The 27,783-nt window shown below is 36.9% G+C and overlaps 1 protein-coding gene across 2 annotated transcripts in view; it reads right to left on the bottom strand.

The window, feature by feature from the left end:
• Positions 1-17,377: 17,377 nt before the first annotated feature.
• The window catches only part of spock1 (SPARC (osteonectin), cwcv and kazal like domains proteoglycan 1), a 227,543-nt gene continuing 217,137 nt past the window's right edge, over positions 17,378-27,783 (bottom strand). For both annotated transcript variants that reach the window (XM_046860133.1, XM_046860134.1), the window contains 5 exons: positions 24,350-24,466; positions 23,455-23,676; positions 23,207-23,269; positions 18,987-19,124; positions 17,378-18,560 (listed from right to left, as the gene is read on the bottom strand). In XM_046860133.1, coding sequence (XP_046716089.1) covers positions 18,361-18,560; positions 18,987-19,124; positions 23,207-23,269; positions 23,455-23,676; positions 24,350-24,466 — 740 coding nt within the window. In that variant the 3' untranslated portion in view covers positions 17,378-18,360. The remainder of the gene's footprint in view (positions 18,561-18,986; positions 19,125-23,206; positions 23,270-23,454; positions 23,677-24,349; positions 24,467-27,783) is intronic.

Below are 27,783 nucleotides of genomic sequence, written 5' to 3'. Positions count from 1 at the left end.
AAACATATTTATTTTTTATAGAGACTAAGGTGAATAGGCCAGCACTACTGACTTTGAAGGCCCTGGGCAGATTAGATTGACATGGCAGCACATAGAGGCTGAAATCTGACTGGTACAAAAAAAATCTAACATCCACATACACTTACTGGAAGCAATGCAGCCAAGAGAAACACAACGAAATGAAGAGAATAAACTGTTGGGAATAAACTAATAAAATTTCATGGAACAAATATTTGAATTTAGGTTGTAAATAAAGGTCAGTGCTTCTGATAGTGTTTAGGCCAGCAGAGAAGTCCCTGACAGCCCACCACTGATTATATTTCCTTAATCACTTGCACCTATAAGGTCTTATAATTTGTACAGTGTGTCAAGGTAGCTGTGCGGGAAAGAATAAAAAAGGCTGTTAAGACGATGAGGTGTACCCCAAAGGGATATGAGGTAGGAGGAAGAGTATATGAGGACATGGTCAGAGGTATAAAGAGTGACCTGAACAAGACCTGAAAAGTAAAAGTATAGATGCCTTACTGCAAATCCTATTCCATTACAAGTTGTTACCAATTCCAATATGACTTGAGGTAAAAGTCTTAGAGTATCAGATAAAGCTGCTGTGCAAAATGTAAACGGCAACATTTTTTGTAAATAAAATATAATGAAGTAATAACTACATATACTCAATCAAATGTAGTTGAGTAGAGTGTAAAAGTTGCTTATATTTTTTATACTCAGTAAAACTAGAAAGAGGCCAAAAAAAACCACTACATGTAGTATATGTACAAATGTACAACACAGAAGTAGATTTACTTAAATACTTTACACCACTGGACATAAAATTCAGGGCACTGTATTTACCAAACCATTTTGGTTTCCAAAGACAATTATGGTTCCCTAAACAATGTAAATGTTCAAAAATGCTATTAAAGACCTAATTATGTATCTTAAAGAAAGTATGTACCTTGTAAATAAAGTTACTCTTTAGGACACCATCTTACGGACAAACTTGTTTACTGTCAGCAGTGGTTTAGTATACTTGCCTGTACTGTATATGCACATAGTTGAGATCTTTTGCAGGGACTTGTTTAGTATCTCACTAGGTGTGAAGAATTATTCTAATGGTTAAAAAGCTGTAACAGAGCTACCTCGCTCTATTTGGGCAAATGAAATGCTAGTTGAGACATTTCCTATTGCATTGCATCATTTCTCTCGCCATCAATTTCCCTTTCTACCCCTCACACAGGCACATCATTTCATCCTAGTTAACTCCTTTTAATGAACAGAACAAGATGATGCAGCGTCTTTTCTGACAAGCCTGACTTAGACCAGGATCTGCCCCACATGACACAGCAATCCATCACTCTGAGTGCGTGTTATTCGCTGTCCTTAGCTGTCAGTCAAAGCCATGTCTATAGCTTCATGCTTCTGATAAACACATATTTGCAGTTCAGACAGGGAGGTCTCCCGTCTGACATCACATTGACTATCTGACACCTGGTGCCCAAACATGCGTGATAACAAACAGGCTCCTGATTCCTTGCAAAAGGTGGCCTAGTACCGCACACATCGGCAGCAATTCATCACTTATAATTACACACACCACCTTGTTTATCTTGTGTGCCATAGCTGCTTCCTAAGTGTCACAGGTTGTAGTGTGTACACTGATTTGCTCTGCTCTTGCACAACGAAAACCTGAGCTCACAAATAAAAACCACCATGTTTTTGAAGGGGGAGAAGACATTAGTTAAAATCAGACTGTTGTACACATGAAAAAGTAGGAGTACTGAGCTGATTAATAGAGTAGCATGTAGATCTGGCTATTGAATCAGATTTAGACCAGATACCTTTATTTTGGCTGTCTGATTCATTATCTTAGGTAGGTAGGGTAGGGTGAGGTAGAATCATTTTATTAATCCCAGAGGGAAATTCACATATTACAGCAGCACCAACACTGTATGCTAAAAGATAAGATAAGATATACAGTGGAACCCACTTATCTCGACCTCCGTTAACTCGCCAACCCTATTAAGTCGACGTTTTTGAAGTGGAACCGCCAAATTCTCGCTTTGTCTTAGCATTTTCTTATCGGTTATGTCGATTCTTTTATGTCGAAGAACCCTAATATCTCGAGCACAAGGAGGGGCAAATTTGCCACTTAACGTCGGTTATCTCAATCCCCATGTCCAATCGCTGGCTTTTGCCACGTCACCATCTCACTACCGTATTTTCGCGTATATAATACGCGTCCTATAGAAAATTTTACATACCCCTCACCCAGGGTGCATCTTATATACGCGAAAATACGGTAGTGAGACGGCACTGTGCAGCCGCAGAAAAACTCACGGAAGTGATGGAAAATCAAGCCTTACAGATGCTACAGGTGTAGGATACTTTTCAGAGCTGTGTGTCAGAGTGAAATTACTCGAGAATTTAATTTTGACACTGGTTAGCTTTTTGCAAAAACGAACTACACCCCGCAAGTTTTTTGTGATTTTGTGAGAGATCTTTGTGTTTACAATGTTAGAGAATATAAAAAGGTTTGTTTTGAGAATCGATGGTGGTTTGTATTGTATACTGGTAAATCTCTGCTGTTAGTTGGTGCACTTATGCCTTTTGTTGTTAACAAACATGTATGTACATTTTTATAGCATGCCTTCATCAAACAAATCACGGCAACGCTGTTGTGTAAAAAAATCTCCAAAAACATGTGCATGTACATTCTCATTTAATAATGCACATCATGTACATAAAGAAATTTCAAGCACGTTAATATATTGCCGCCATATTGGTTTTCGTTTATCTCGATCATCGGTTATCTCAACGCTTTTTGGCGCCCCCTAGGCCGGCGACATAACCGGGTTCCACTGTACCTTTATTCCTTACGTTTACTAAGATTTACCTTTATAACTTTATTATTAAAAGATTTTCTACATTTTTAATTAAAGAACAAGAAATCTATCTATCTATCTATCTATCTATCTATCTATCTATCTATCTATCTATCTATCTATCTATCTATCTATCTATCTATCTATGTATAATGTGTGTTTTCTTGTTCCTTAATCTATCTATCGATCTATATATTTCATTTGCCATATTCATATTTGGTGACTTTGGTATTTTATGATTTAAGCAGGGGAAGCTATGCATATTTAAAGTCAGGCTATGCAGCTGCTTAATTTGATCTTCTTTTTGGATGCGTCATTAGAATTATGCAAATAACCTTCATTTAGTTTCAACTTCTGAGGTTGCCAGATTTGTCTTGAGTAGAGAAAGATAAAATTTTCACTACAATCTAGATTACTGGCTTTAAATACAAGCACTTGCCTCTAAACCTAAACATTCTGAGGATAGAAAATGCAGACTTATGAAGCAGCAGGCTATTTTTTTGCTGTCTAATATAATATGCTGTAAGATAAATGCAAAAGACATGAAAAGTCAAAAGATTTATATGTAAATAAACGAGATATTAAAGGTATTAAAATATAAATCTAATAAGACTAAATATCTATAAAGGCCAAAATATTCTACTTTGAACAGTTTTAGGTTTATAGTAATTTTTTTTTTTTTTAATTATTAATGCAGCAATCACTATTTTACTATATATTATTTTAAAATATTTTGCACTGATTGTGCAGATAACAGAAACTGCAAGATAAAAAATTGAGGTTGTGAAACCATAATGTATTGCAAAGTGCAACCCTATTTGCAACTCTGACTGCCAGTATGCTACTCCCCGTCTCATATACATATATATATAGTATATTAAATAAAATATGTATTCGAAAATGCTACTGACATGCCAGATAGGGCGCCAGTCTATCATAGGAAAACAGGCACATTCATATTCTCACACTAACGGTCATATTGAGTAGCCAGTTCACATGACATGCTTTTGGGAGGTAGAAGGAAACCTGGAAAACTTGAGTAAACCCATGCCAAAAGAAATAGAAGATATCCTAGAGCCTGTGAGGTGGCAACACTCCCTTTTGCACCTCTGTGCATTCCATTTCTGCCCAACACTGATACTTTACCTTTCCTTATGAATAGTGAAAAGCAAGAGTCAATTGCTCTATCTCTCTCTCTCTCTCTCTCTCTCTCTCTCTCTCTATTCCGTAGATATTCAGTCCAGCTTGAATATTGAGGCAACTTGCCAATCACACAAATGGCCATTTGGTTAATTTAATGAGGTACAGGTGGAATAATGTCTAATCAGGTCCAAGCCCACTTTCCAAAAGATCTTAATTCAAAGCATTGACCACTGCATAAAATCCACATTTAGTTCTCCTCTTGTGCTTTCATTTTCCATGAGGCATGAGGCAGATGGTCATGGCAGGTTGCAGGTGGACATGTTCTGTGCCAGAGTCACCATTCACTGGAGTAAACCCACTCTGTTGTGTTTCGATGCAGGAAAGGTTTTATCTGGTTTCCTTCTCCTGACTTCTGTCAGCAACAGCGGGACTCCATGAGTCATATCAGGAGACATCAGGCCTCTCTGCTTGCCAATGACCCTTTGCGCTAATTAAATCGTCCTGGCTTGCTTTATGTTGTTTATCTATTATTAAGTAATGTGCATTAGTAAACATGTTACTAGCTACATTATTAGACCAGGACTGCAGCTAAGAGCTTTTACATTATATACTAACAAGAAACCGAAAGCCTAATAGATGGATTGCGATTAAAAAATAATTAGCTGTGTGTGGTAAAAGAGTTATTGCTTGCTAGTTTGGTATGATTGATTTAACAAAATTGTTTGATATAAAAAATGTATATAACTGGAGTTCAGAAATACCTGGGGATAAAGCAAATAAAGTCAACAAATATTCTAAGCAGGGATGGCTTTAAAAGATAATCAGTATGAGGTTTTAATATTGGCATTGATTTTAGTTAAACCAAAAAAACAGCAGTAGATTCAAGAGTGTGTCATGTACATGGAACAGTCTGCTATACCATACAATGCAGTGGCGGGCTGTCCATTTTACCTGGGCCTTTAGTGAGGAAGTGCCCGACTTAATCCACCTTTTAATACCACCATTATCAAGTCACAATTATAGAAACCATCAATACAATACCAAAAACAGAATAGAAAAACATGTGGCATTACAGAGAGAGAGTCATTTCACATATTGAGGCTGAATACCATTTTACTAAAGTAAGAAACACAGTTAAAACAAACCTCTACACTACAACCGCAACTGTGCCACCTACATCATCTGGAGCAGTTCAGAACCAATATTTGTCTAATAACATGACAAAAACATAAAAATATAAATAAAATACAACCTACTCACCAGAGATGCAGAATCATAATGTGCTGCGCTCCTCAGAGGCTGTAATCCGGTGGTACTGCTCGTATTCACTGTTCTGGAAGTGGGCGAACAAACCCTTTCCCGGGCTAAGACGAACTAGCTAGTTTCGGGGTTGGCCGACCTCTTCTCACGATGTCTAGCTTTTCTTAAAAATTTATTTTCAAGTATGTCCAAGACCAAATCAATTTCTCTTCCTCCGTCAGCCACTGTGGGCATAAAAAAGTCTAAAGAAAAAGTCCTGCAGAGGTCGCTTTTGTAGTCTATATTATTTGCTGTGTGTGCACATGTAAGAAGGATGTTTTAGTGGACACCTTTTAGGATCAGAGAGTCATCTTTGTCTACATTCAGGGGAGGTGGAGGTCTGTGGATAATTACTGTTTCTTAGCCCTGTTTCTTTTACTTCCAGTGATCATAACACACAGAATGATATACAGAGCTGAGCCTGGGGTTGATTTCTTTCCTATTCTGACTATAGATTCATGCAGAGTTTCAGTGACTAATTTATTTGGCTGTTTTTGCTATAATTTTATTCCTGCACAGTCTTTATGGGTTTTTTTTCTACTTAAATATTGTACTTTATGATTCTTTGAGAAATGTACTCATCCTCAATTCTCTCCTGATTAATGATTTAATTATGCATATAATAATTTTTTTTAATAATTTGTAATGCCAGCAGCATTATGTTTGCCTTTATAAACAACTAATTGCTCTTATAAACACATACATATTTATTCTACATCGTATGTCCCTCAGATGGGTCAGCTGTATCTTCCTAAGTCTTCTAGTGCAGCATCAAATCCCTTACATCTCTGGGCAACCCTTAAGCTTTGTTTATAGATGTTCTGAAGTCAGTTAGAGGAGTGATTATGACTGCTGACTGGGTAGCTTTGAAAGTACACGATATGCAATTTATGTTTCATATTGAATTTAACAACTTGAGGGCTTGACCCTATAATAATTATATACATCTACATATATTAGATTTCAGCCTCACATCTATGTTTGTGACCAGCAATCACTGATTATTTCTAATACATTTTTATACATATACATATACATGCACAAGCATCTATTTATTCTAGCAAATTTAAAGATGATTAAAACATTTAAAAAATATAGGTTGCTTACACACACACACACACACACACACACACACACACACACACACACACACACACACACACACACACATCTAGGTCTTGTGGTTTCCACTGATTGATAAAGAGTCACTGTGGAACCAGGCCTTAACCCAGGAATATAGCAGACGAGGTGAGAATATACATACCTAGTATTTATTTAATCACATGACATATAAATAGATAGAGTGGTTTTTCAAAAGCATTAATAATCTGGATTTTATCTGAGTTGGATTTTTCAACAAGGTTTTAGGAGCTCCAGATGAAAGTTATGTAAAAGACCTTCACCTGTGAGTGAACTATTAAAAGAGCTCATTTTCTCAGCTAAAAAAAAAAAAAGTTTTAAAATAGTCAGTCTGAGGAGGGGGAAGGTTGAAGGCTAAAGAAAATTTGAATAAAGTTAAATAGATTACATCTTAGGAACAGGGTGTAAAATGATAGTATATCTAAAAGTTTGGACATCCCAGCAAGCACAGTTGGGTCGATAGTGAGAAAGACAGAGGGAAGTAAGAGAAGGCATAGTAGGGCCAGTAGTCAATCTGAGAGAAATTAAAGGAAGAATAGGAAGAGCAAGAGATAGACTGAGATACAGACATAGAGGTGGTATCAAAAAGTTTTGAGACTAGTTTTGTAACATACCAACAGATGACAGCACAATCCTGCACGCACGGTCACAGTGAGCACCAACCTTCATAAGTCAGTGTGCTAAAAAAAACATTACCCTTTGTACATTGGGAAATGTGCAATTAGTGCTATTCTGTCCATGTGTGTTACCACAACTGAAATGTAATCATTCTATATACAGTGGTGGTGTAAAAAAGTGTTTGCCCCGTTCCTGATTTCTTATTTTTTTGCATGTTTGTCACAATTTAATGTTTCAGATCATCAAACTAATTTAAATATTAGTAAGATTACACAAATGAACACAACATGCAGTTTTTAAATGAAGGTTTTTATTATTGAGGGAAAACTAAATCCAAAACTACATGGCCATGTGTGAAAATGTGTTTGCCCCTAAGCCTAATAACTGGTTGGGCCACCCTTAGCAGCAACAAGTGCATTCAAGCGTTTGCGATAACTTGAAATGAGTCTGTTACAGCGCTGTGGAGGAATTTTTTGCAGGAACCGCCTTTTTAAGGTCATGCCACAGCATCTCAATAGGATTCAGGTCAGGGCTTTGACTGCAGAATACATGTTTCCATTTATCACAGCAAGTCTTCCAGGTCCTGAAGAAGCAAAACAGCCCCAGACCATCACACTACCACCACCAAATTTTACTGTTGGTATGATGTTCTTTTTCTAAAATGCAGTGTTACTTTTACGGCAGAGGTAATGGGACACACACCTTCCAAAAATTTCACTTTTGTCTCATCAGTCAACAGACTATTTTCCCAAAAATCTTGGGGATCATCAAGAAGATTTCTGGCAAAAGTGAGATGAGCCTTTATGCACTTTTTGCTCAGCAGCGTTTTTGTCTTGGAACCATTTTTGCCCAGTCTCTTTCTTATGTGGAGTCATGAACACTGACCTTAACTGAGGCAAGTGAGGCCTGCAGTTCTTCGATGTTGTTGTGGGGTCTTTTGTGACCTCTTAGATGATGTCTAGCTTTTGGTCTACTTCGCTTTGTCATTCAGGTCCTATTTAAAAGATTTCTTGATTGTGAACAGGTGTGGCAGTAATTAGGCCTGGGTGTGTATTTGAGAAATTGAACTCAGGTGTGATAAACCACAGTTTTAACAGGGGGGCAAACACTTTTTCACAAAGGGCCAGGTAGTTTTGGATTTAGTTTTCCCTCAATAATAAAAACCTTCATTTAAAAACTGCATGTTGTGTTCACTTGTGTTATCTTTTACAAATATTTGAATTAGTTTGATGATCTGAAACATTAATGTGTGACAAACATGCCAAAAAAATAAGAAGTTAGGAAGGGGCAAACACTTTTTCACACCACTGTGTAAAAACATCACTGTGCGACACACACACACACACACACACAGTGGTGTGAAAAAGTGTTTGCCCCTTCCTAACTTCTTATTTTTTTTGCATGTATATATATATATATATATATATATATATATATATATATATATATATATATATATATACACAAACATGCATGAATACATACATGTGCACACACAAACACACATATACAAACAACCTAAGGTCGGACAGTGACAGTGGCAAACAACATAATTCAGGATAAACACAATTCTTGGAGATCTTAGTGACTGCTTTACAGTAAAATTTACACTTTAAAATTTGCAGTCAACAAGCAGCATTCAAACTAGCTGAAGAACTCGGAGCAAAGGTGTACAAATCTAGTAGGAACTTACCTTAATACGCCTAAAGCAAATGCTGGTTCTACCAATTAAGCTGCATTTTTCTTCCCCTTTTAATTGCATAATGTTGTGCATTACTGGCTGGATCTATCAGTTAAAATACCATTGTTAATACAGACAAATCCGCTGACTTTTAACAGGGCTCTTTATAGTTTTTTATTTGTTTTAATTTTAGGAATTAAATGAAGAGATCACCTTGACCAAATAGGAGTTACACACACATACACACACACACTCACACAGATCCACAAGTACCATTTAGGTCCCCTTTGCCTCATTCTCCATCTGTGACCATCTGCTAAATAGACTAAGAGGAAAAGGATTGAATGAGGTGATGAGGTTATGAGCTGGTGAGTGAGATTGTAAATAAATGAGGTTTTGTGTGTGGGGGTGTGTGTGTGTGTGTGTGTGTGTGTGTGTGTGAATAGGAGAGTTTGTAAATGACTCTGAGTGAGGTTGTGCAGTTTTGTGTCTTAGTAAAGTTGTGTAAAGAGTTTCAACGATATGTAATGAAGTGTGTGTTGGTAGTAAATTTGCACTGTAATATTAATTCAGGGCCTATTCTCTCTCTCTCTCTCTCTCTCTCTCTCTCTCTCTCACCCACATGCACAAAAACACAAATGACCCTCTGAGATTCTGTCAGTATCTTTTTTTGTTTGTTTGTTTGTTTTAAGGTGGCAGGGGGAAAATGAAGAATCAGGACAGGTACACTATAAATGACTGAGACGTCATAATGAGTGAAGTTTTCATTCTTTTTTTTTCCAAATGTTTTTTCCCCCTCGATCTCAGGAGGCATACTGCCACCTACAGCCTGGGGTCATTTCAATCATGATAATAACCAAAATGTTTGTGTGGAAGAGTTGACAAGGCATCACAAGTCCGATTAAAGCAGTTTTCTTGTTCCCAGAGGCTGCGTATGTGCATACATTTGTCACTGTCGTTTTAGTTTGTCACTCATTTCTACCTTGTTCTTCTTTTGTTCATTTTTCACTCTAATCTCAGCGGCCTCTTTGCTGTCTCATCGCTCTTTCCTCTCTGTCTCCTGGCTCAAAGAGATGGAGTGAGGTACAGTGCTCCTGCTCTGAAGTATTGAGGAGATTACCAAAGAATTTAACAGCTGCAGATTCATAAATATGACACAAAAACAGAAAGAGGAGTTCAAGCGTGTCGATAATGGATACAGCTGTATAGTTACACTTTAAAACACTTAGTAAGACTATTTAATGTCCTTTTTTATGCACAAAGGTGGATGCAGATGAGGACAGTGTTAAGCTGCCGATGAGACATTTTACTTTTATAAAAGGCAGGACTGATTGTGTCAAATGTTGTTAGCATTAGCTTTTATTTATATCAGTTAAAACAATATTGCATCCTTGCCATTCAGAAAAAATGCTGTGATGTGTTCAGAAACAGGTGACTTTCAGACCTCCAGGTAGAAAAAGACAAATTGGCCCTCAAACTTATACTTCCTTCTCTGAAAAAACTGATTTTCCCCCTTTTTTTCATATAATTTGCACTTTTATAGTGCGCTTTTATTGTTCTTACAATATCAGTGTCTTTAATGCGTTAAAGGCACGCTACACATTTTCATTATATCCGTTTTCTACAGGCGGAAAACTTGTGCATCAACATGCATCATTATATGCAAAAGTGGTACTGTAAGTGGTCTTTGATAATGCTATATATGCTGGGGTGTAAATTTGATAGGTGCTTGATATAAAATAAATGGTGCTTAAAAAGTCCTCAAAAGTCCTTAAGGCTGGTGTTTGTAAGAGAATGTAAACCCTGAATGTATTAATTATAAAATGTCCTGAATCTATGAATTTCTATAAAGCTGCATTGTAACAATATCCATACTAAAAGGTGCTACAAATGAAACTAAACTGAATTAAATAGACTAATGGGGGTGTGGCAGTCTGCTAATATCATCTCAAATTTGGAATCAACTTCCTTATAAAGTCATTCAATGTCCAGTTGTTTTTTTTTTTTTTTTTAATTTCTTTTTTTTTTTTGCCTAGTTTGTTGCTTATAAAAAAAAAGTAAGCATGCATATGTCTTAAAACACACGATTAGACTAGGTGTTACTAGGTCACTAGGTATACTTTTGCAAAGAAACAGCAATTGTAAATTTAGGGTTACTTTTTGATTTAATTTTTAAGAATTCATACTTATTAGTTAATTTGGTAATAATAATTTAAAAATTGCTTTCTTTTTTTAAACATGTGAAATCAATTACCAGATTTCTAAAGAAAGATTTTCAAAAGAAATCTAATATCTCTGTTGTATCCTTATATCCTGTTCAATTGCAAATATTTGACTTATTTTTTGAAATTCAGCATTACCATTTTGGCAACAAATTAAAAAATAAGTCTTTACCCAAACGTTAAGACTACTACAACAGCATGAAAACAAAATTCAACCAGAATGACTTTTTTTTTTTTTTTTTTTTTTACTTTTTTTGGATTCCTTTTTAATGTGTATGAGATAAACTTGCAGAGAGGTTAGAAACCTGGACATGTCAAGGCTTTTCCATTTAGGCCCTCTACAAATAATAGATGGCTGTCAAGAACCCCTTTTAGAGTTTAAGGAGCTCACAAAAGGACCTGGAAAATGTAGGAAGTAATTCAGGCTAATCATTTGCCTTTACAATGCTTTCTTTCATGCTGCCACTCATAAGATAATAGCTAATAATAACTAAATAAAACAGATTGATTATATTTGCTGTATCATTCCCTGGAGAAAGCTGGAACATGGGCATATGCTGGATTTATCTGGCACACACTAGGGGCGTTTTGAATGTCTTTTTAGTTTTTGACAGAGCCTGAGGAGGGAAAGCGATGACACGCTGAAGACAGGCATTTTAAACTCTCCAGATGGAGAGGAAAATCCCCTGAAACTGTCTGTGAAAGGAATCGTGCAATGCTGTTTGTGTGACGAGACATGGCCATTAAGTGACAGAGGAGATCGGAGATCCCAGATCAATAAACGGCTCCAGAATGGATAGGGCTTTCGAGAGCTCCCATGACAACAGTACCTGTTAGAATGCTCTAAGTGGTACAAAGAAAGAAAGGAAAAATGTGGCAGTATGAGTAGAAGAAAGGCAGGGCTCAAAACAGGGTTTTTTTAGGTTTTCTATAGAACAAGGTTGCATTTGCACTACCTGATTTTGTGTGTATGTGTAGCTAATAATGATTAGCACAATAATGTATTGGCTTCTTGTGGATCACAAGATTTTAATTAAATACTTTACAAATAAATGATAAATATTAGTTTATGACTGTAAATAAAACAATTGAAAAGGGGTTTATTTTTGTAATTTGAACAGATAACTTTGGTCTTAAGCTGACATGGTAAGAATAATTGTACAGTGAGGAAAATAAGTATTTGAACACCCTGCTATTTTGCAAGTTCTCCCACTTAGAAATCATGGAGGGGTCTGAAATTGTCATCGTAGGTGCATGTCCACTGTGAGAGACATATTCTAAAAAAAAATCCAGAAATCACAATGTATGATTTTTTAACTATTTATTTGTACGATACAGCTGCAAATAAGTATTTGAACACCTGAGAAAGTCAAGTAGCCTTTGTTTGCAATTACAGAGGTCAAACGTTTCCTGTAGTTTTTCACCAGGTTTGCACACACTGCAGGAGGGATTTTGGCTCACTCCTCCACACAGATCTTCTCTAGATCAGTCAGGTTTCTGGCCTGTCGCTGAGAAAAACAGAGTTTGAGCTCCCACCAAAGAATCTCTATTGGGTTTAGGTCTGGAGACTGGCTAGGCCATGCCAGAACCTTGATATGCTTCTTACAGAGCCACTCCTTGGTTATCCTGGCTGTGTGCTTCGGGTCATTGTCATGTTGGAAGACCCAGCCTCGACCCATCTTCAATGCTCTAACTGAGGGAAGGAGGTTGTTCCCCAAAATCTCGCAATACATGGCCCCGGTCATCCTCTCCTTAATACAGTGCAGTCGCCCTGTCCCATGTGCAGAAAAACACCCCCAAAGCATGATGCTACCACCCCCATGCTTCACAGTAGGGATGGTGTTCTTGGGATGGTACTCATCATTCTTCTTCCTCCAGACACGTTTAGTGGAATTATGACCCAAAAGTTCTATTTTGGTCTCATCTGACCACATGACTTTCTCCCATGACTCCTCTGGATCATCCAAATAGTCATTGGCAAACCTTAGACGTGTCTGGACATGTGCTGGTTTAAGCAGGGGAACCTTCCGTGTCATGCATGATTTCAAACCATGACGTCTTAGTGTATTACCAACAGTAACCTTGAAAACGGTGGTCCCAGCTCTTTTCAGATCATTGACCAGCTCCTCCCGTGTAGTTCTGGGCTGATTTCTCACCTTCCTTAGGATCATTGAGACCCCACGAGGTAAGATCTTGCATGGAGCCCCAGTCTGAGGGAGATTGACAGTCATGTTTAGCTTCTTCCATTTTCTAATGATTGCTCCAAAAGTGGACCTTTTTTCACCAAGCTGCTTGGCAATTTCCCCGTAGCCCTTTCCAGCATAGTGGAGGTGTACGATTTTGTCTCTAGTGTCTTTGGACAGCTCTTTGGTCTTGGCCATGTTAGTAGTTGGATTCTTACTGATTGTATGGGGTGGACAGGTGTCTTTATGCAGCTAACGACCTCAAACAGGTGCATCTAATTTAGGATAATGAATGTAGTGGAGGTGGACATTTTAAAGGCAGACTAACAGGTCTTTGAGGGTCAGAAATCTAGCTGATAGACAGGTGTTCAAATACTTATTTGCAGCTGCATCATACAAATAAATAGTTTAAAAATCATATATTGTGATTTCTGGATTTTTTTTTTTTTAGATTATGTCTCTCACAGTGGACATGCACCTACGATGACAATTTCAGACCTCTCCATGATTTCTAAGTGGGAGAACTTGCAAAATAGCAGGGTGTTCAAATACTTATTTTCCTCACTGTGTATTTCTCTTGTCGGCTGTTTATAAACATTGTGGTCTCAAAAATCTTTTAAATGTCATCACTTTGCTAGTCAAACCAGAGGGATTTTTTTGCTCCTGAACAACAGGTAAATAGGTGACTGAATTTGGTTTGGTCCTGGACAAAGTATCTGGCACTATAGCTGACTTCCTGTCACATTAGAAAAGTCTGGTCATTCCTCACTGAATTTAAAGTGTTTCAGCCTGCAGACCTTCCTTCTTACAGAATGTTTTTTGTTTTCTGCACCACTCTGTGTAAACACAGTGGATGGTGACTGTATAGTGTCAGCCTCCTGACATCAATGAAGGTATCGAAACCTAAAAAAATTACAAGTGGCATGTGTCTAGCTGGGACCATTAGCTTTGTGTGATCTGTCAGTTTGTAAAAATAACGCCCTGAACAAGTGACACACGTCAAACACATCAAAAGATCAATATCTGTGCATAACATATTATAAAGGATGAGTGGTTGAGTGATGACATGCTGTTTGGCTCATCATGTCTACACTGTGAACCAAATTCCTCAAAGCACTGAAAATAAACCCAGGGGTGGCCCTTTTTCTATTAATATTACATTTTAAACTGCTCCCTATGGTATGGTAAATACGACAGCAGTTACTCAGGAATAATTTGCTCAAACCTGCTCCGGAGTTCGGACATTTTTATCAAATCAACCCATACCACACTATTAACTGTGCATGAAAAGCTTTTATTGAAAATCATTGCTAGCTAAATTCGTTCAGAAGAGAAAACTAATCAAAAAAGGAACGAGCCGGAGAGAAAGTGGACAAGGACAGACTCCAGATTTATTCAGACAAACATTTTTTTTTCTCATGAAAATGTTTTACAGATGAAATTTTTTGGTAAAATTATATTAATAATTTGAAAAAAAAAAAATTATAATAATAGGGAAACCTGAACAAACAGAAAGGGATTCAGCCCAGAACATCAACATTCCAGCAGGACTCAGGATCAGGGAAAGGAAAGGTGGGAAAAGAAGACAGGCATAAACCAAGAACACTATTACACACAGAAAGTGAGAGAGAGAGAGAGAGAGAGAGAGAGAGGAAAGGAACGGGTCAACATTACAGTTAAGACTACAGGGGACTTATACACCCAATATCTGCAATGCAAATGGACAAAGCCACACTACTCTATTATATTACATCATTTTAGTACTCTTATTTTTTTGTTTAAATCTGTCGTCTTTATCATCTTTACAAAGTAAAAAATATATAGAGAATTAACAAAGAAGACTCTTGCAAATATGGCGATTTACTGTAATCGGTGCATTAGTGGTAAATGCAATAGCATTAGCGTGTGTGTGTGTGTGTGTGTGTGTGTGTGTGTGTGTGTGTGTGTGTGTGTGTTTTGTAGGGATGACTGCTAAATAAACAAGGTAAAACCAAACCACGGTAAAATGGAGAAGGGTGGAACTAAGACAGCAAAAAACACTTTTTGATGGACAAAGAGATGTCGATTGTAAATGTATTTGAAAGCAAGGTTTTTCAATAGAGACCTCAATTTGAATATTTAATTAGACTCATGTACACCCTTTGTACAGACATACTGTACAATCCCACTGTTCAACTATTAGGCTCATTATTCAATTCTGTACAAAAACTAAATTTTCTGTAATCCTAAATTTCCACTAAAAACACATTAGGACCAATTTGGCATTGTTTTTAGTCTACCTATTTTTGTTATTGAGCTCTGAATTACACCATTCAAATATCAAATGACCAGTGAGACCGGTTCGGATGAATGACCTCATGGAATTGGTTGGAATTTAAATAAAAAAGAGCAATAGGGTTGGTTTCATGTGTCTGATTCACTGTATAGAAAAGGTATATTATCCGACCTTTTCAGCAATGTGTGTTATTACCACAAAGTTGGAGGCACACAATTGTATAGTATAGTATTAAATAAAAAAGACCCAAACCAAAGCAAGCTTTATGAGGCTATGGTTTTAAATAAATTGGGAGTGGAAGATCTTAAGTAGCTTGCTACAGAGCTTTGACCTCAACTCTAAAGTGGACTGCACCCCAGTACTCTCTACATGAGGCTAAATGAGCACATATCTCCACAAGTTTACTCCAAAATCTATTATAAAACCTTCTCAGAAGAGTGGAGGTTATTATACCAGCCAGTGAGGACTAAATGTGGAATGGGATATCAAAAAAAAAAAAAAAAAAAAAAAAAAAACACATACAAAGCTTATGGTCAGGTGTCCAAAAACTTTTGTCCATACTGTGGCTTATAACATTTAATACAAACTGTATTGGTATAAATTATGACTTATTTAGTGTGAGGAATCATAGTTATATACTAAATCTTATAAAAGAAAATCATAGACCCCTGAAAGACACCAAACCCCAATTTTCAGAAACATTGATTGGTCAGACATGCAAATTAAATGGCTACACTGTATTTGAATAAATAACTGGAGAGCTTAATATAGAGTCATATAGCTTGTAATCATCAGCATCATCATTTCTCTGTCTATCCCTCACACCAGGGATGAGTGTAAATGTGTAAAAGACGTATACACTGAATTAACCGCTGTGACTTAGGTTCAGATATAAGTAATGCAAGGCGATATTATCAGTCTCCTTACTGTTGAGACTCCACTTAGACACATCATTATCATTAAGCCCATGTGACAAGTTTAATCAGCTTTATTAAACCTGACACTCAAGTCGAAGTCGGAAAAGCCTTAAAATGGACAGAACTATTTAATCACCAACTTTCTCACATATTCTCATGCTGAACATTTTTACATGGCACTACCCAGAGTGTGATTTATCTCTGTAAGAAGAAAGGGACAAAAGTCCTAGTCCTAATAGTTTCTATTCAACATTTTTCTTGAACGGGTAGTGTGAAAAAAAAACCCAGCTCTTACAATATCTACTTTTCTTAAAAGACAGTCAAAATAAAAGATTGCCTGCTTTCAAATGGAAGTAGGGGAAAAGTGCCACAGCCAGGTTAACAAAAGCACCCAGCTTGACATTGAAGGAACAAGGAAATTTTTTTAATTTTTTTTGGTCCCCTTGCATTATTTCTATTTTAGAAAGACAGAGTATTTGGTGGACTTGTGTGAAGGGCAGACTGAAAATTTTGATGCGTCACATACTTGAGCATGGATGCACTATATTTGGGGAACATTCCCAAATATATATATATATATATATATATATATATATATATATATATATATATATATATATATATATATATGAGTATGTAATATATATTTATATATATATATATATATATATATATATATATATATATATATATATATATATATATAAAATGAATATATGAATGAGAGAGCGCTCAAGAATGACGAATGGGAATGGTGTATGTTTTGTGTACTAATTTGTTTTAGACTCACACACAGACAGACACACTTTATTTTTTCCACTGGACAGTGTAGTGCAGTATGGTGTGGTTACTAAGAACCATTAGAACAATCAGCATCCTGGTTAAGTAGCTGAGTCCATTACCTTCAAATGTACTTGGGGAAAATAAGAGGAGCTGGGAACAGAGAAGGAGCAATAAACGAATGATAACAACAATGGAGAATCTTTCCATTTACTATGCCAGACATAAAACAGTCCAGTATCATTTAAAACATTATTTATTTATTTATTTATTTATTTTTTAAAGTGACAAATCACATCTCAACAGTCAACCATTTCTGTCTGCCTGTGTGGTTTTCTTTAATGGGGATACCCAAATTCAGCACTAGTACTTGTAGGATAATTGATTAGATGCTCTACCATGATATCACCGCACCACACTGTACAGTGGAATAAAAACATTTGTTAATAGAGGTCTGTGGTAGCACTGTGGCGACCATCCAGCAACAGAACGAAGCAGAGCGTCAGCAGACAACAGCAGTATTACAAAATAAAATGCTCATTGGCTTTTTTTTTTATTAGCCACCAGCTGGGAAAAAAACAAAAAAAACCACCTTCTTCTCACCTCCACAGTGGGGAACATGCATAGGCCCATCAAGGGTCTCACTAGAGCCTCGTAAAACACACCAAAACCTTTCCCTATCCTCGCCCACTTTTACTATCATATATTTACGTACTTACTGACATTCTAACACATTTGAAGACCTTCAAGAACTTGTAGGCATCTTCTAGAAGGCTCCAGTGAGAGACTCTGGGATGGAGGGAGACGTAGCGTCTCATCTGTCTGAAGAGAAAAAAGAAATATTTACAGCCGCAGCTCTCAAATGGCTTTAGGAGCTCTATGGATGAAAATAAGAGAGAGAGACACAAAGAAAGAAAAAAAACTAAACACAAAAAGTTGATTCCGGTAATTAAAGAAAAGAATGAGAGCATATGGTTGCTATTTCTAGATACAGAATGTGTTAAAGCAACTATGAGTTTTTAATTATTTATATTGTTTAGAACAGACTGAAAATGTGATACAAGCAAAAAACATTGAATTAAAAAAGAAACAGAATACAGGTGATGCAAGTTATAGTTATTGACGTGGTTAAGATTCAGATCCAGATCGTGGGGTTGGAATGGCTTCAGAACTGTGCATTACAACCGGGGTCCCTGGTTGGCCAATGGGAGATGGGGGTGGAGCTACCATATGTAGCCAATCTCATCATCTTTGTCGTCCTCTTCGTCTTCATCGTCATCAATAGCCCCACGGGGGCGGAGCCTGCCCCGCTTCTCCTTCTGTCTGCGCCGCCTGTTTTGTGGAGGCTCCTCCTCCTCCTGGTCATCGAGAAGAATGACTGCTCCTCCACTGCCAAAATCCCCCGAGGTCTCCTGGTCCTCCTCTACACACACACACACACACACACACACACACACACACACACACACACACACACACACACACAGAAATGGTGAAATAGGTTAGCAGCTGTTAGATAGATATGAGATAAGATATGACAGTGGAAGATGAATGGATAGCTGGTAGAGCAAGAAGGAAGAGTGCTATCATTTATCTATTATATGCTTTTACTATGATAGGACCAAAAACACCATCCTGAATTATGGGTCTTCTAAAGTCTCTTAAAGCAAGCACAGTAAAATCCTTCATACACACAAGCATGTCTGATATCCTTTATTCCATAATGATCTTGGATCATCTACAGCAAACATGTTATGATGGGCTACTGGATGTGTATTGCCTTATGTACCCCACTGGAGCACTAATCATGTCATCACTTATGTATGTATGGGATTGGGCTGAAACCTACCACAGATTGGGTTGCCTTGTTTCCTGGAGCCTGCAATCTCATTGCCATATTTATCAACACACCAACACTGGCCTGTGCTGCCATGACATTGTGTGGCTTTAAAGTAGCCGTCCTCGGTACATCGTGGGACGTATGATCCTTGAGATAAAAAGGAAAGTAGAAGCAGAGAGGAGATGTGAGGTTATTACACACTTTTCTGTGTTTGTGTGGTTTTGTGGATGGCTGAATTCTAACAAACAGCAAAAATGGCAATCTCCATGAAGACATGGTTTGTCAAGGCTAAGATAGAAGATCTCAGGACAGAACCACGTGCAAACCCCCTGAACATTATTGAGATGAAATGAGTAAATTCCTAAAGCCACGTTTCAAAATCTAGTTAAAAAATTTTCTCAGAGTAGTGGAGGTTATTATGACCCAAATGGAGACAATATATGGAATGGTAGGTTTAAAAAGCACATGTAAGTGTTATGGTAATACTTTGACAGCTCAGATTAAGAAAAGCCAAAAAATCATGTTTTGAGAGAGCCGTTTTAAAAACGCAATCAGTCTGGCATAAGATAGCAAAAAAAAAAAAAAAGAAAACCTGCTATAAAAGCGTCACTATTTGACACTATGTCTGCATTAATCAGAATAAATTTGAAAACTGCAATTTAGTTTAAAACACTATCTGTCTACATTGTCACATTCAAATATTTTCCAAAAATTGCTCAGACACTAAAACATCAGAAAGTGTTGTAAGATGAAAAGTAAAGTAAGATGCTTTGGTCTATGTTATTTCAATCAAGCATTCGTTTACTTTTCATCTCTTTGAATTGATGCAATTGCAAATGAACTTTCGGCCTTCTTTGAAATAAGGCAGTCTGAAGGTTGTACAAAGTAGCATTAATCTTAAAGCTATCTGATAGCAAAACTAAATTACAACGTTGTCCAACATTTTATTTGTTTAAAGTTGAATGGGTCACATGGCTTCACAGGCAACTGAGGGATAAAACATTTTAGTATGGACAGGAGACCAAAACGTTATTCAGATTAACATGGATGGAGATTTTATTTTACACACATACATACACATACACACACATATATATATATATATATATATATATATATATATATATATATATATATATATATATATATATATATATATATATACACACATGCATATACATTTTGTCCCATCTATACCATGCTACCAGAACACCTTTTCCACAAATTAACATTTCCAAAAAAAAAAAAACAATGACTGTAGCACGGAAAAAGATTACAACAAAATTTTCTGAAGTTTACAACAGTCAGCAATTAGTAGGGAAGTGTACAGGACTCTGCTCTGAATGACTTCAGCACATCTGCGGCCACAGGACAGCACTGGTCTCTCACACTGCTAATTTTGGTCCACTCTTCTTCCAGTCTCCTCCACAGTTCAGTGACTGTAGTGGGTTTCTTGGCCATAACTTTGTCACCAAGGATTTTCCAGAGGTTCTCTATTGGGTTAAGATCAGGACTCTGGGCAGGCCATGTCATTATTTCACTGTTTTCATTCTTCTTTACCCGTTTTGCTGTGTGACATGGAGCGTTGTCCTGCATGAACACTGCAGGCTGATTGGGTGATGAACGCAGGGAAGGAACTATATGTTCTGGTAAACATTTGCATTCACTCTGCCATGTAGCTGTATAAGAGGCCCAACTCCTGCTGCAGAAAACATGCCCCAAACCATGACACTTCCTCTGCCACTTTTCACTGACTTCTTTACACACTTTGGGTTTAGTCTTTCTCCAGTTTGTCGCCGAACATAATGTTTCCCATCGGACCCAAATAAAATAAACTTGCTTTCATCACTTAAGTGAACTTTGGACCAGTTCTCTTTTGTCCACACAACATGCTCCTCAGCAAAGCTTATTCTAGCCTTTTGATTCTTTCTGCTAATGAGAGGTTTGGTCACTGCAGAGTAGGCTTTCAGTCCAACTGCTCTTTGGACAGATCCTTACCCTCTTCAGCGCTGAACTGGTGAGCAATTCCAGCTGCAGTGTGGAAACGATTGCCCATTGAGATCCTCCGCAGTATCCTGTCCTCTCTTGTATTTGTCTTCCGTGGATGACCAGCCTTCTTGGCGGACTTAAATGAGTTTGTGATGTAAATATTCAATATTCTTGAAATCACAGATTTGGAACAACCAACTTGTCTTGCTATGGCTGATAGGGTCATCCCTTTGGCCTTCATCTGGACAACCTGCTGCCGGAGGCTTTCAGTCACTTTAGAATGGCCCACCATCTTGCAGAGTCAGTGAAACTGGAAGTTAGGCTGCCAGTTAAATAGGGGTTTACAGATAATCAAGGAAATTATCACCAGGTGCCAGATTAACACCAATAACTGGGAGGTATCTGAAAGTGTTCTCTAATTTTGATCAGTGTGTTTTCTGGAAAATAAAGTTTGTTTTAAAAATGCCTTCAATTGTTCAATTGTTTATAAATTGTTCTCTAATTTTGATCGCCAGAGTGTATATATATATATATTACGGTATATATATATATATATATATATATATATATATATATATATATATATATATACCGTAATTTCCGGACTATTAAGCGCTAAAATATAACCCGCACCCACCGATATTTTTGCCTACATTGAAACTAATGAACTTTACACAGGCTTTGATGAAAGACAGTGTCTGTTACACGGCTTGTATCTAAACGGTAGCCTACCAAGAAAGTCATTGTTCACTGTCTTCCTCCTTCCTTTCACAACAATTTCTCTCTAGAGTTTATCTTTTGGCATCGTCGTGCGATGCCTTGCAGCTCAGAACACAGGTGAAGTGGGTTTTCTGTCTAGTAGTACACACACACACACACACACACACACACACACACACACCACACACACACATTGCAGTGGCCAGGTAAATTATTATATATGAATGCAATATAATTATGTTCATGAAAGTTGTTTTAGAAAGTTGTCATCTACCCATCCTTTCCTTCCAAAATGTGCTCTCAAGAAAACCTCCATAGCTGAGCATTTCACTACACCAATTTGGTAGACTGAGTATCAGGGTATGTCATTCCATTATCAAACAGAAGCTCTGTTTATTTTTTTTGTGTATATGAAAGTTTTTTTTCTTCTTTAAGATTCTCATGTTTTCCTGTTTTACTCCAAATGGGATGGAAAAAAGAAAGCGCTACGAATTCAAGATTCAAAAGCATGGGCTTTTTCTTGTTAAAAAAAAAAAATCACTTTATTTTAAAATTTAAATATTTTTTTTTTCACATTCTTGTTGCTTTGAAAATGAATATGGATTTCAGATGAAATGAAATGATTAAATGTAATTTCTCATTAGACAAAAAGGAAAGGAATCTTCCTTTTCAGTTTTGCAAGATATATTGCTAAATGATTGGGATATGTGCAAAAGAGAAACCTAATTCAGTCTTAGGAGCAGCTGTACTTTTCAGAACTACACATAGTAAAGACTTTTCCCAGACCACCACACGTGTTATTGATTAAAGCATTAAGCAATCTACAAAAACACTATTGTGACATAAATTCAATCTGCCATTTTACAGTATTATATCTGAACTAAGCGCATCATTATTTATTTATACCTTCGTCTGCTTTTATTGACAGCGACCATAAAGACAGGTTTGCCCAGCACTGTACGTGAGCCCGAGCAGCACGACTGCAGCAGATTCAGGGCCTTAGGCAGTAGATATCACTAACTCTGATTGGATTTCACTGTCTAAAATGTGACTCCCACACACTCGCCCATATTAATGCACGTTCAGGCAGTTGTTTTTCAGCCTGTGTTGTGGCGTGAGTTATGAAGCAGTTATGATTGTGCTGGGTTATTGATGCCCTTGGGCTGAATGGGACCAGGGGCGGGAGCTTTGGGTGAGGGTGTCAGCTAGAGCGCACGTTATTGATCACAGAGGAAAATATCAAGTGTGGATGCTCGTAAATCACACCAAAAGCCATTATGATTCAAATCAATTATAGCCTTGCTTCTGCGAGGCTTCTGAAGCAATTCATGCATGAACACACACACACACACACACACACACACACACACACACATACACACACACACACACACACACACACACAACACACACACACACAAAGAGACGCCCACAGTTGGTTGAGTTTTGTAGATGATGGAAATTAAAACCTGTTCACTATTCTGCATGAAATAAATCTCAGACTTAATGACTGAACCCACCTATGAGAGACTTCCGTCGGCTTTGAGTGTGAATCCTATTTATTTCATTCTGACAGGGCAGACCTGGGAAAATGAGGCACACAAACACACACACACACACACACACACACACACACACACACATTAGCAAATCCATTCGAATACATTTAGTTAGTGTTATAAATGTAACCCACTTGAAGTTAAATTATCACCCCGCTTTGTCTATTTCTATTAGTTTCTCTTTCTTTCTTTCCTCCTTCCACTCTCACCATCTGGTTTCTGAAAGCAGTAGCACCACTCGTTGTTGGAAAGCTTCCCATCCTTAAAGGAGTCACATGAGTTGAAGAGTGGGCGCATACACAACTCGTACTTGTCCAGATAAATGGCACTGAGCTCTGACTGGTCAAGCAAGAGGTCGTAGTTCATGTCCAACTTGTTGAACATCCAACCAAGAGAGTCCTTACAGATAGGGAGGATGCTGGTGTCAAAACCTATAGGAGAGACAGAGTTTTAGAATTTTATTAAAACACATTTAATGCAGAGTGCATTTCTGTTTGACCATTTTTATTAACAATATAAATTAAATATACATAATAAGAGGCGAAATTAAAATCTTCCACACATTTATTTACAATGTCCTTACTTTACTCAGATATATAAAAGAAAATGATAAACTCCACCGACAATAATTTTTAATCACTAAACATTGCCTTCCCAGACAATTTCAGCATTGAACACTTACCACGAACTAAAGAAAAGCAACCGAAACCTAATTCTTAAATGAGCCACGTACTATATTTAACAATCAAAACAACCACTTAAATAAAATGAACATATAACTATAGAAACAATATAGTAAAATAATTAAATATATTTGAAATAATTAATAACAAAGGGGGAGATTTTGAGTGAAATTTATATATTTATAACCTGATACTATTAGTGTAGTAAAAACAAAGTATTATTTTAAGGTACATTTAGAACAGATAAAACTGTGCAATTTAGTTGCGATTTATCACTAGTTATCTCATGACAATCATGCGATTAATCGTGATTAAATATTTTAAACGATTGTCAGCCAATTAATAGTATACCTGTCCTGTGTCTTCAACAAATACACGGTGATTCAACACAATACAAAGACACACAAGGGCATGTGCTTACGTCCTTGACCGTTGTCATTCGCCAAAGTCTTCAGATCTCGATTGGCATCCAGGTGCAGCACGCCGAACCAATCCTTCAGTCTGGAGGCCAAACTCCTTAGATCAGCATCACTGCAAGCTGGAAGCACACACACACACACACACACACACACATGCACCTTGTCAGGCCAAGAAATCTCATTATTTTATTATCTCTAACAGAGGCACAAGATAAATTAGTGCCCTGTCTCTAGCTGGTTAGTCGCCAAGTAATGATGCAAGCTAAGAGTCCTGACTCGCATGCCCCTTTTCTATTAGAAAATAATCTGCAGATGAAAGCACCACAACATTGCGGGCAGTCAACTGCCTGGATGCCTAGAGACGAAAAGAATCAAGAAAACAGTCTCAGAGAAATACCTGCAGCAATCAAACATGCCAAGTACCGATTGAGCACAATAAAGTCCAACATCATAAAACAAGCCACCGCCAAATGCGCCTTCCATTATGTTTCACCTGTCTGATCTTCACTTTCATCAGCCGTCGTGTCCCATACTGTTCTGAAGCGCAGACTTTTATTGGCTATTTGGGACAAGTTCATCTAATGCAGTTATCAGTCAGAGATATAAAAAGAAAAAAGAAAGATGAGCAATAATGCTATGGTTTGAAGTGCAGTTTAGACAACAGAATGGGACCCAGTGCAATAAAAAAAGGTACAAGATAGTGGAAAGCACATCAAAGCATCAAGCAAAACAGTCCAATACACCAAAATGTAGCAGCTATTGAGTAGTAAGAGAAAAGAAGCATTTAGAAACATTTACTCGAGTATTTGGACAGGTTGACTTGAGCTGTATTGACAGACAATTAAGAGAGCATTTTGTTGTTCTCGCCTCACTCTCAGGTCATGAGGTTATGGCTACCATGCAAAACAGATTTGTTGAAGTTTTTTTTTTTGCTGATTTGCTGTAATCTTCATTGAAATACTGTTTTCTGATCTGCTTGTTGCTAAGCACATAGTCAAGAAAAACAGAATAGGAAAAAAAAGCAAAAAGTGTTAGCTGGTGTACTGATGGATGGTATAAATATCAATGACATTGGATTTAGAAAATGTACTGTATTGATAAAAGTTCGTGGACACCTAAACATAAGATTCATATGTGCTTCTCATTTCACATGTAGTCCACATTTTCAGATATTATAACCTCCACTTTTCTGGGATGGTGTTCCACTAGTCTTTGAAGTGTTCTTACTGAGATCATTCAGGTACAAGGGCCTTAGTACAATTAGGAGAGTTAGGAGGCCTGGTGTGCAGTCTGCATTCCAATTCATACCAAAGGTGTTGAATAGGGTTGAGGTCAAAGATTTATAGCAGGTTACTCATGATCTTTCACTTCAAATTATGTAAACCAAATCCTTATAGAGCTGGTTTTGTGCACAGGAGCATTGTCATGTCAGGTTTGGGTATCCTAGTTCGAGGAAACCGAAAATGTAATACCACATTCAAAGGCACTCTAGATAATGTGTGCTAACAGTTTTGGGAATAACCACAGATAGATGAAAAATTTGGTGTCCTAGTACTGTCTATATAGTGTACAATATAATATTCTATGCATGTGTGTGTTCTTTGTATAAAATTATTTCCAGAATATTTAACCCAACATCTGCTGATCTAATGAAGATCTAATAAATGTTTAATAATAATTAACAAATACAATTAGGGCCATTTGGGAAATCGGTGTCATTTCACTTTTCAAATGATTTAAAAGATCATGAATCCTACTTCTAGACATTATAACTAATTCTTGCCATTTTCTTATTTTATTGCCAATTAATGTTTCTTCTTTCTAAAAAGAAATGTTGAAACAAGCAAAACTACCTGCCAACAGGTTTATTTCAAGTTTAAAATAGAAATAGGTTTAATAATCCCACAAATGCTTAATTTTAATCTTATAATAAAAAATACGAGATTAAATCAATGGTGTTTACGATCAGCAGCCTCTGTAGAATTCATTCCCACATGCGTTACATTTAAGTCAGTACTAAATCTGAGAAATGTATTTAATACACAATCCAGTCAACTTTTGCAGTCGCTTAACGAAACAAACTGGGAGTTATGGTAGAGTAAGATTTACTACTAAAAACTATTTCAAGCACTTAAATTTAGAGTACTCTTCAGTTATTCATCTTCAAGCACATGATTAATTTATTCAGTATGTGGGTGGAATTAAAACAAAAAGTGAAATTGACTATACTGTATATAGAGTGTGTAAAGTCCTACACTTTTAAGCAGTTATCTTTCTGTCATGCAGACTTTAAAGGAGAGTAAAATTAGGCAGATATACAAAAAAACTGCACATGAAACAGGCACATGGATGAATCGGCTCAATTCCATTCAATTCAGCTCAATAATTCATCAACATACTCCAGTGTTATTGAACTACAATTCTGATCAGTCAATAAATGATTAAATTACTATAATTGCAGCTCTGACATTAGTCTTGTTCTAATCCAAATCATAAGTTTATATTAATACATTTTAATTCACTTTTATTTGTATACACCAAACCCTTTTAAACTGTCACCAAGCAGCAAATCCAGGTATCAAATTGAAAACTATATGTACTTCTATAGAGCAAGCTAGCAATAAGTAAAACGAAATAACCGGTGGAAGAAAACCTTGAAAAGAACCAGTCAGAATAGTGAGCTTGTCGTCTTCTGGATGATGCCGGATTGTACGATTATAAAATATTTCACTTCTATAATCATAAAAACTTTAATTGGCCAAGTAACCCTGGGCCTACAAAGTATTTATTTTCAGTTTAGAATCTTTGTGGCTGCCAGGAAAATGCTATTTTGGAGTCAGGTAGTCATTGTTTTGATAAATCTATATTGACTGCCAGAAGGGGAGGAGTCCGAACAGACTGTATGGAAGGTGCAAGGGGTCCCCCAGCCTGTTTTCTATACTCTATGGGTACAGGTCCGGGGTTGTCACAATAATGCATACTTTATAATTCAATGCTAACTGCATTAACAGGAACTTTGAAGTTTATGTTTCTTGTATAAGACAGTCTTGTGTAATTGGGAATGTTTTACTGTGAAGAAGATCTGTGAGATGTTTAGCATGTTTAGCATGTCAGTCTCCAGTGTCAGTGCTTTGTAGCAGTCATTCATAATATTTTGACTTTGCATTTTTCTCCACAGGAAAGGCTTCAGAACTTTGCACTGTGTGGTTTATTAATAAAAAAAAACCTTGGGGTTTTTTTGTGCATTTTTTTTTACTAACTTCAAGAAAAGGGGAAATAAAACACTTCTGGAAATGCTGCAAAGAGAAATAATTTTTTTTTTAGGGTGGAAGTGTTGGTGGACAGTATTCACACAACAAACATGAATTATTTTAATCCAACAGCATGCTCAGCTTGTTTATTCCTTGCTTTATTTATTGTTCAAACAACCACTGGT

This window comes from Silurus meridionalis, chromosome 10 (assembly GCF_014805685.1).
Source record: "Silurus meridionalis isolate SWU-2019-XX chromosome 10, ASM1480568v1, whole genome shotgun sequence".
Classification (NCBI taxonomy): Eukaryota; Metazoa; Chordata; class Actinopteri; order Siluriformes; family Siluridae; genus Silurus; species Silurus meridionalis.
This window is presented reverse-complemented; position numbering and strand designations above follow the sequence as displayed.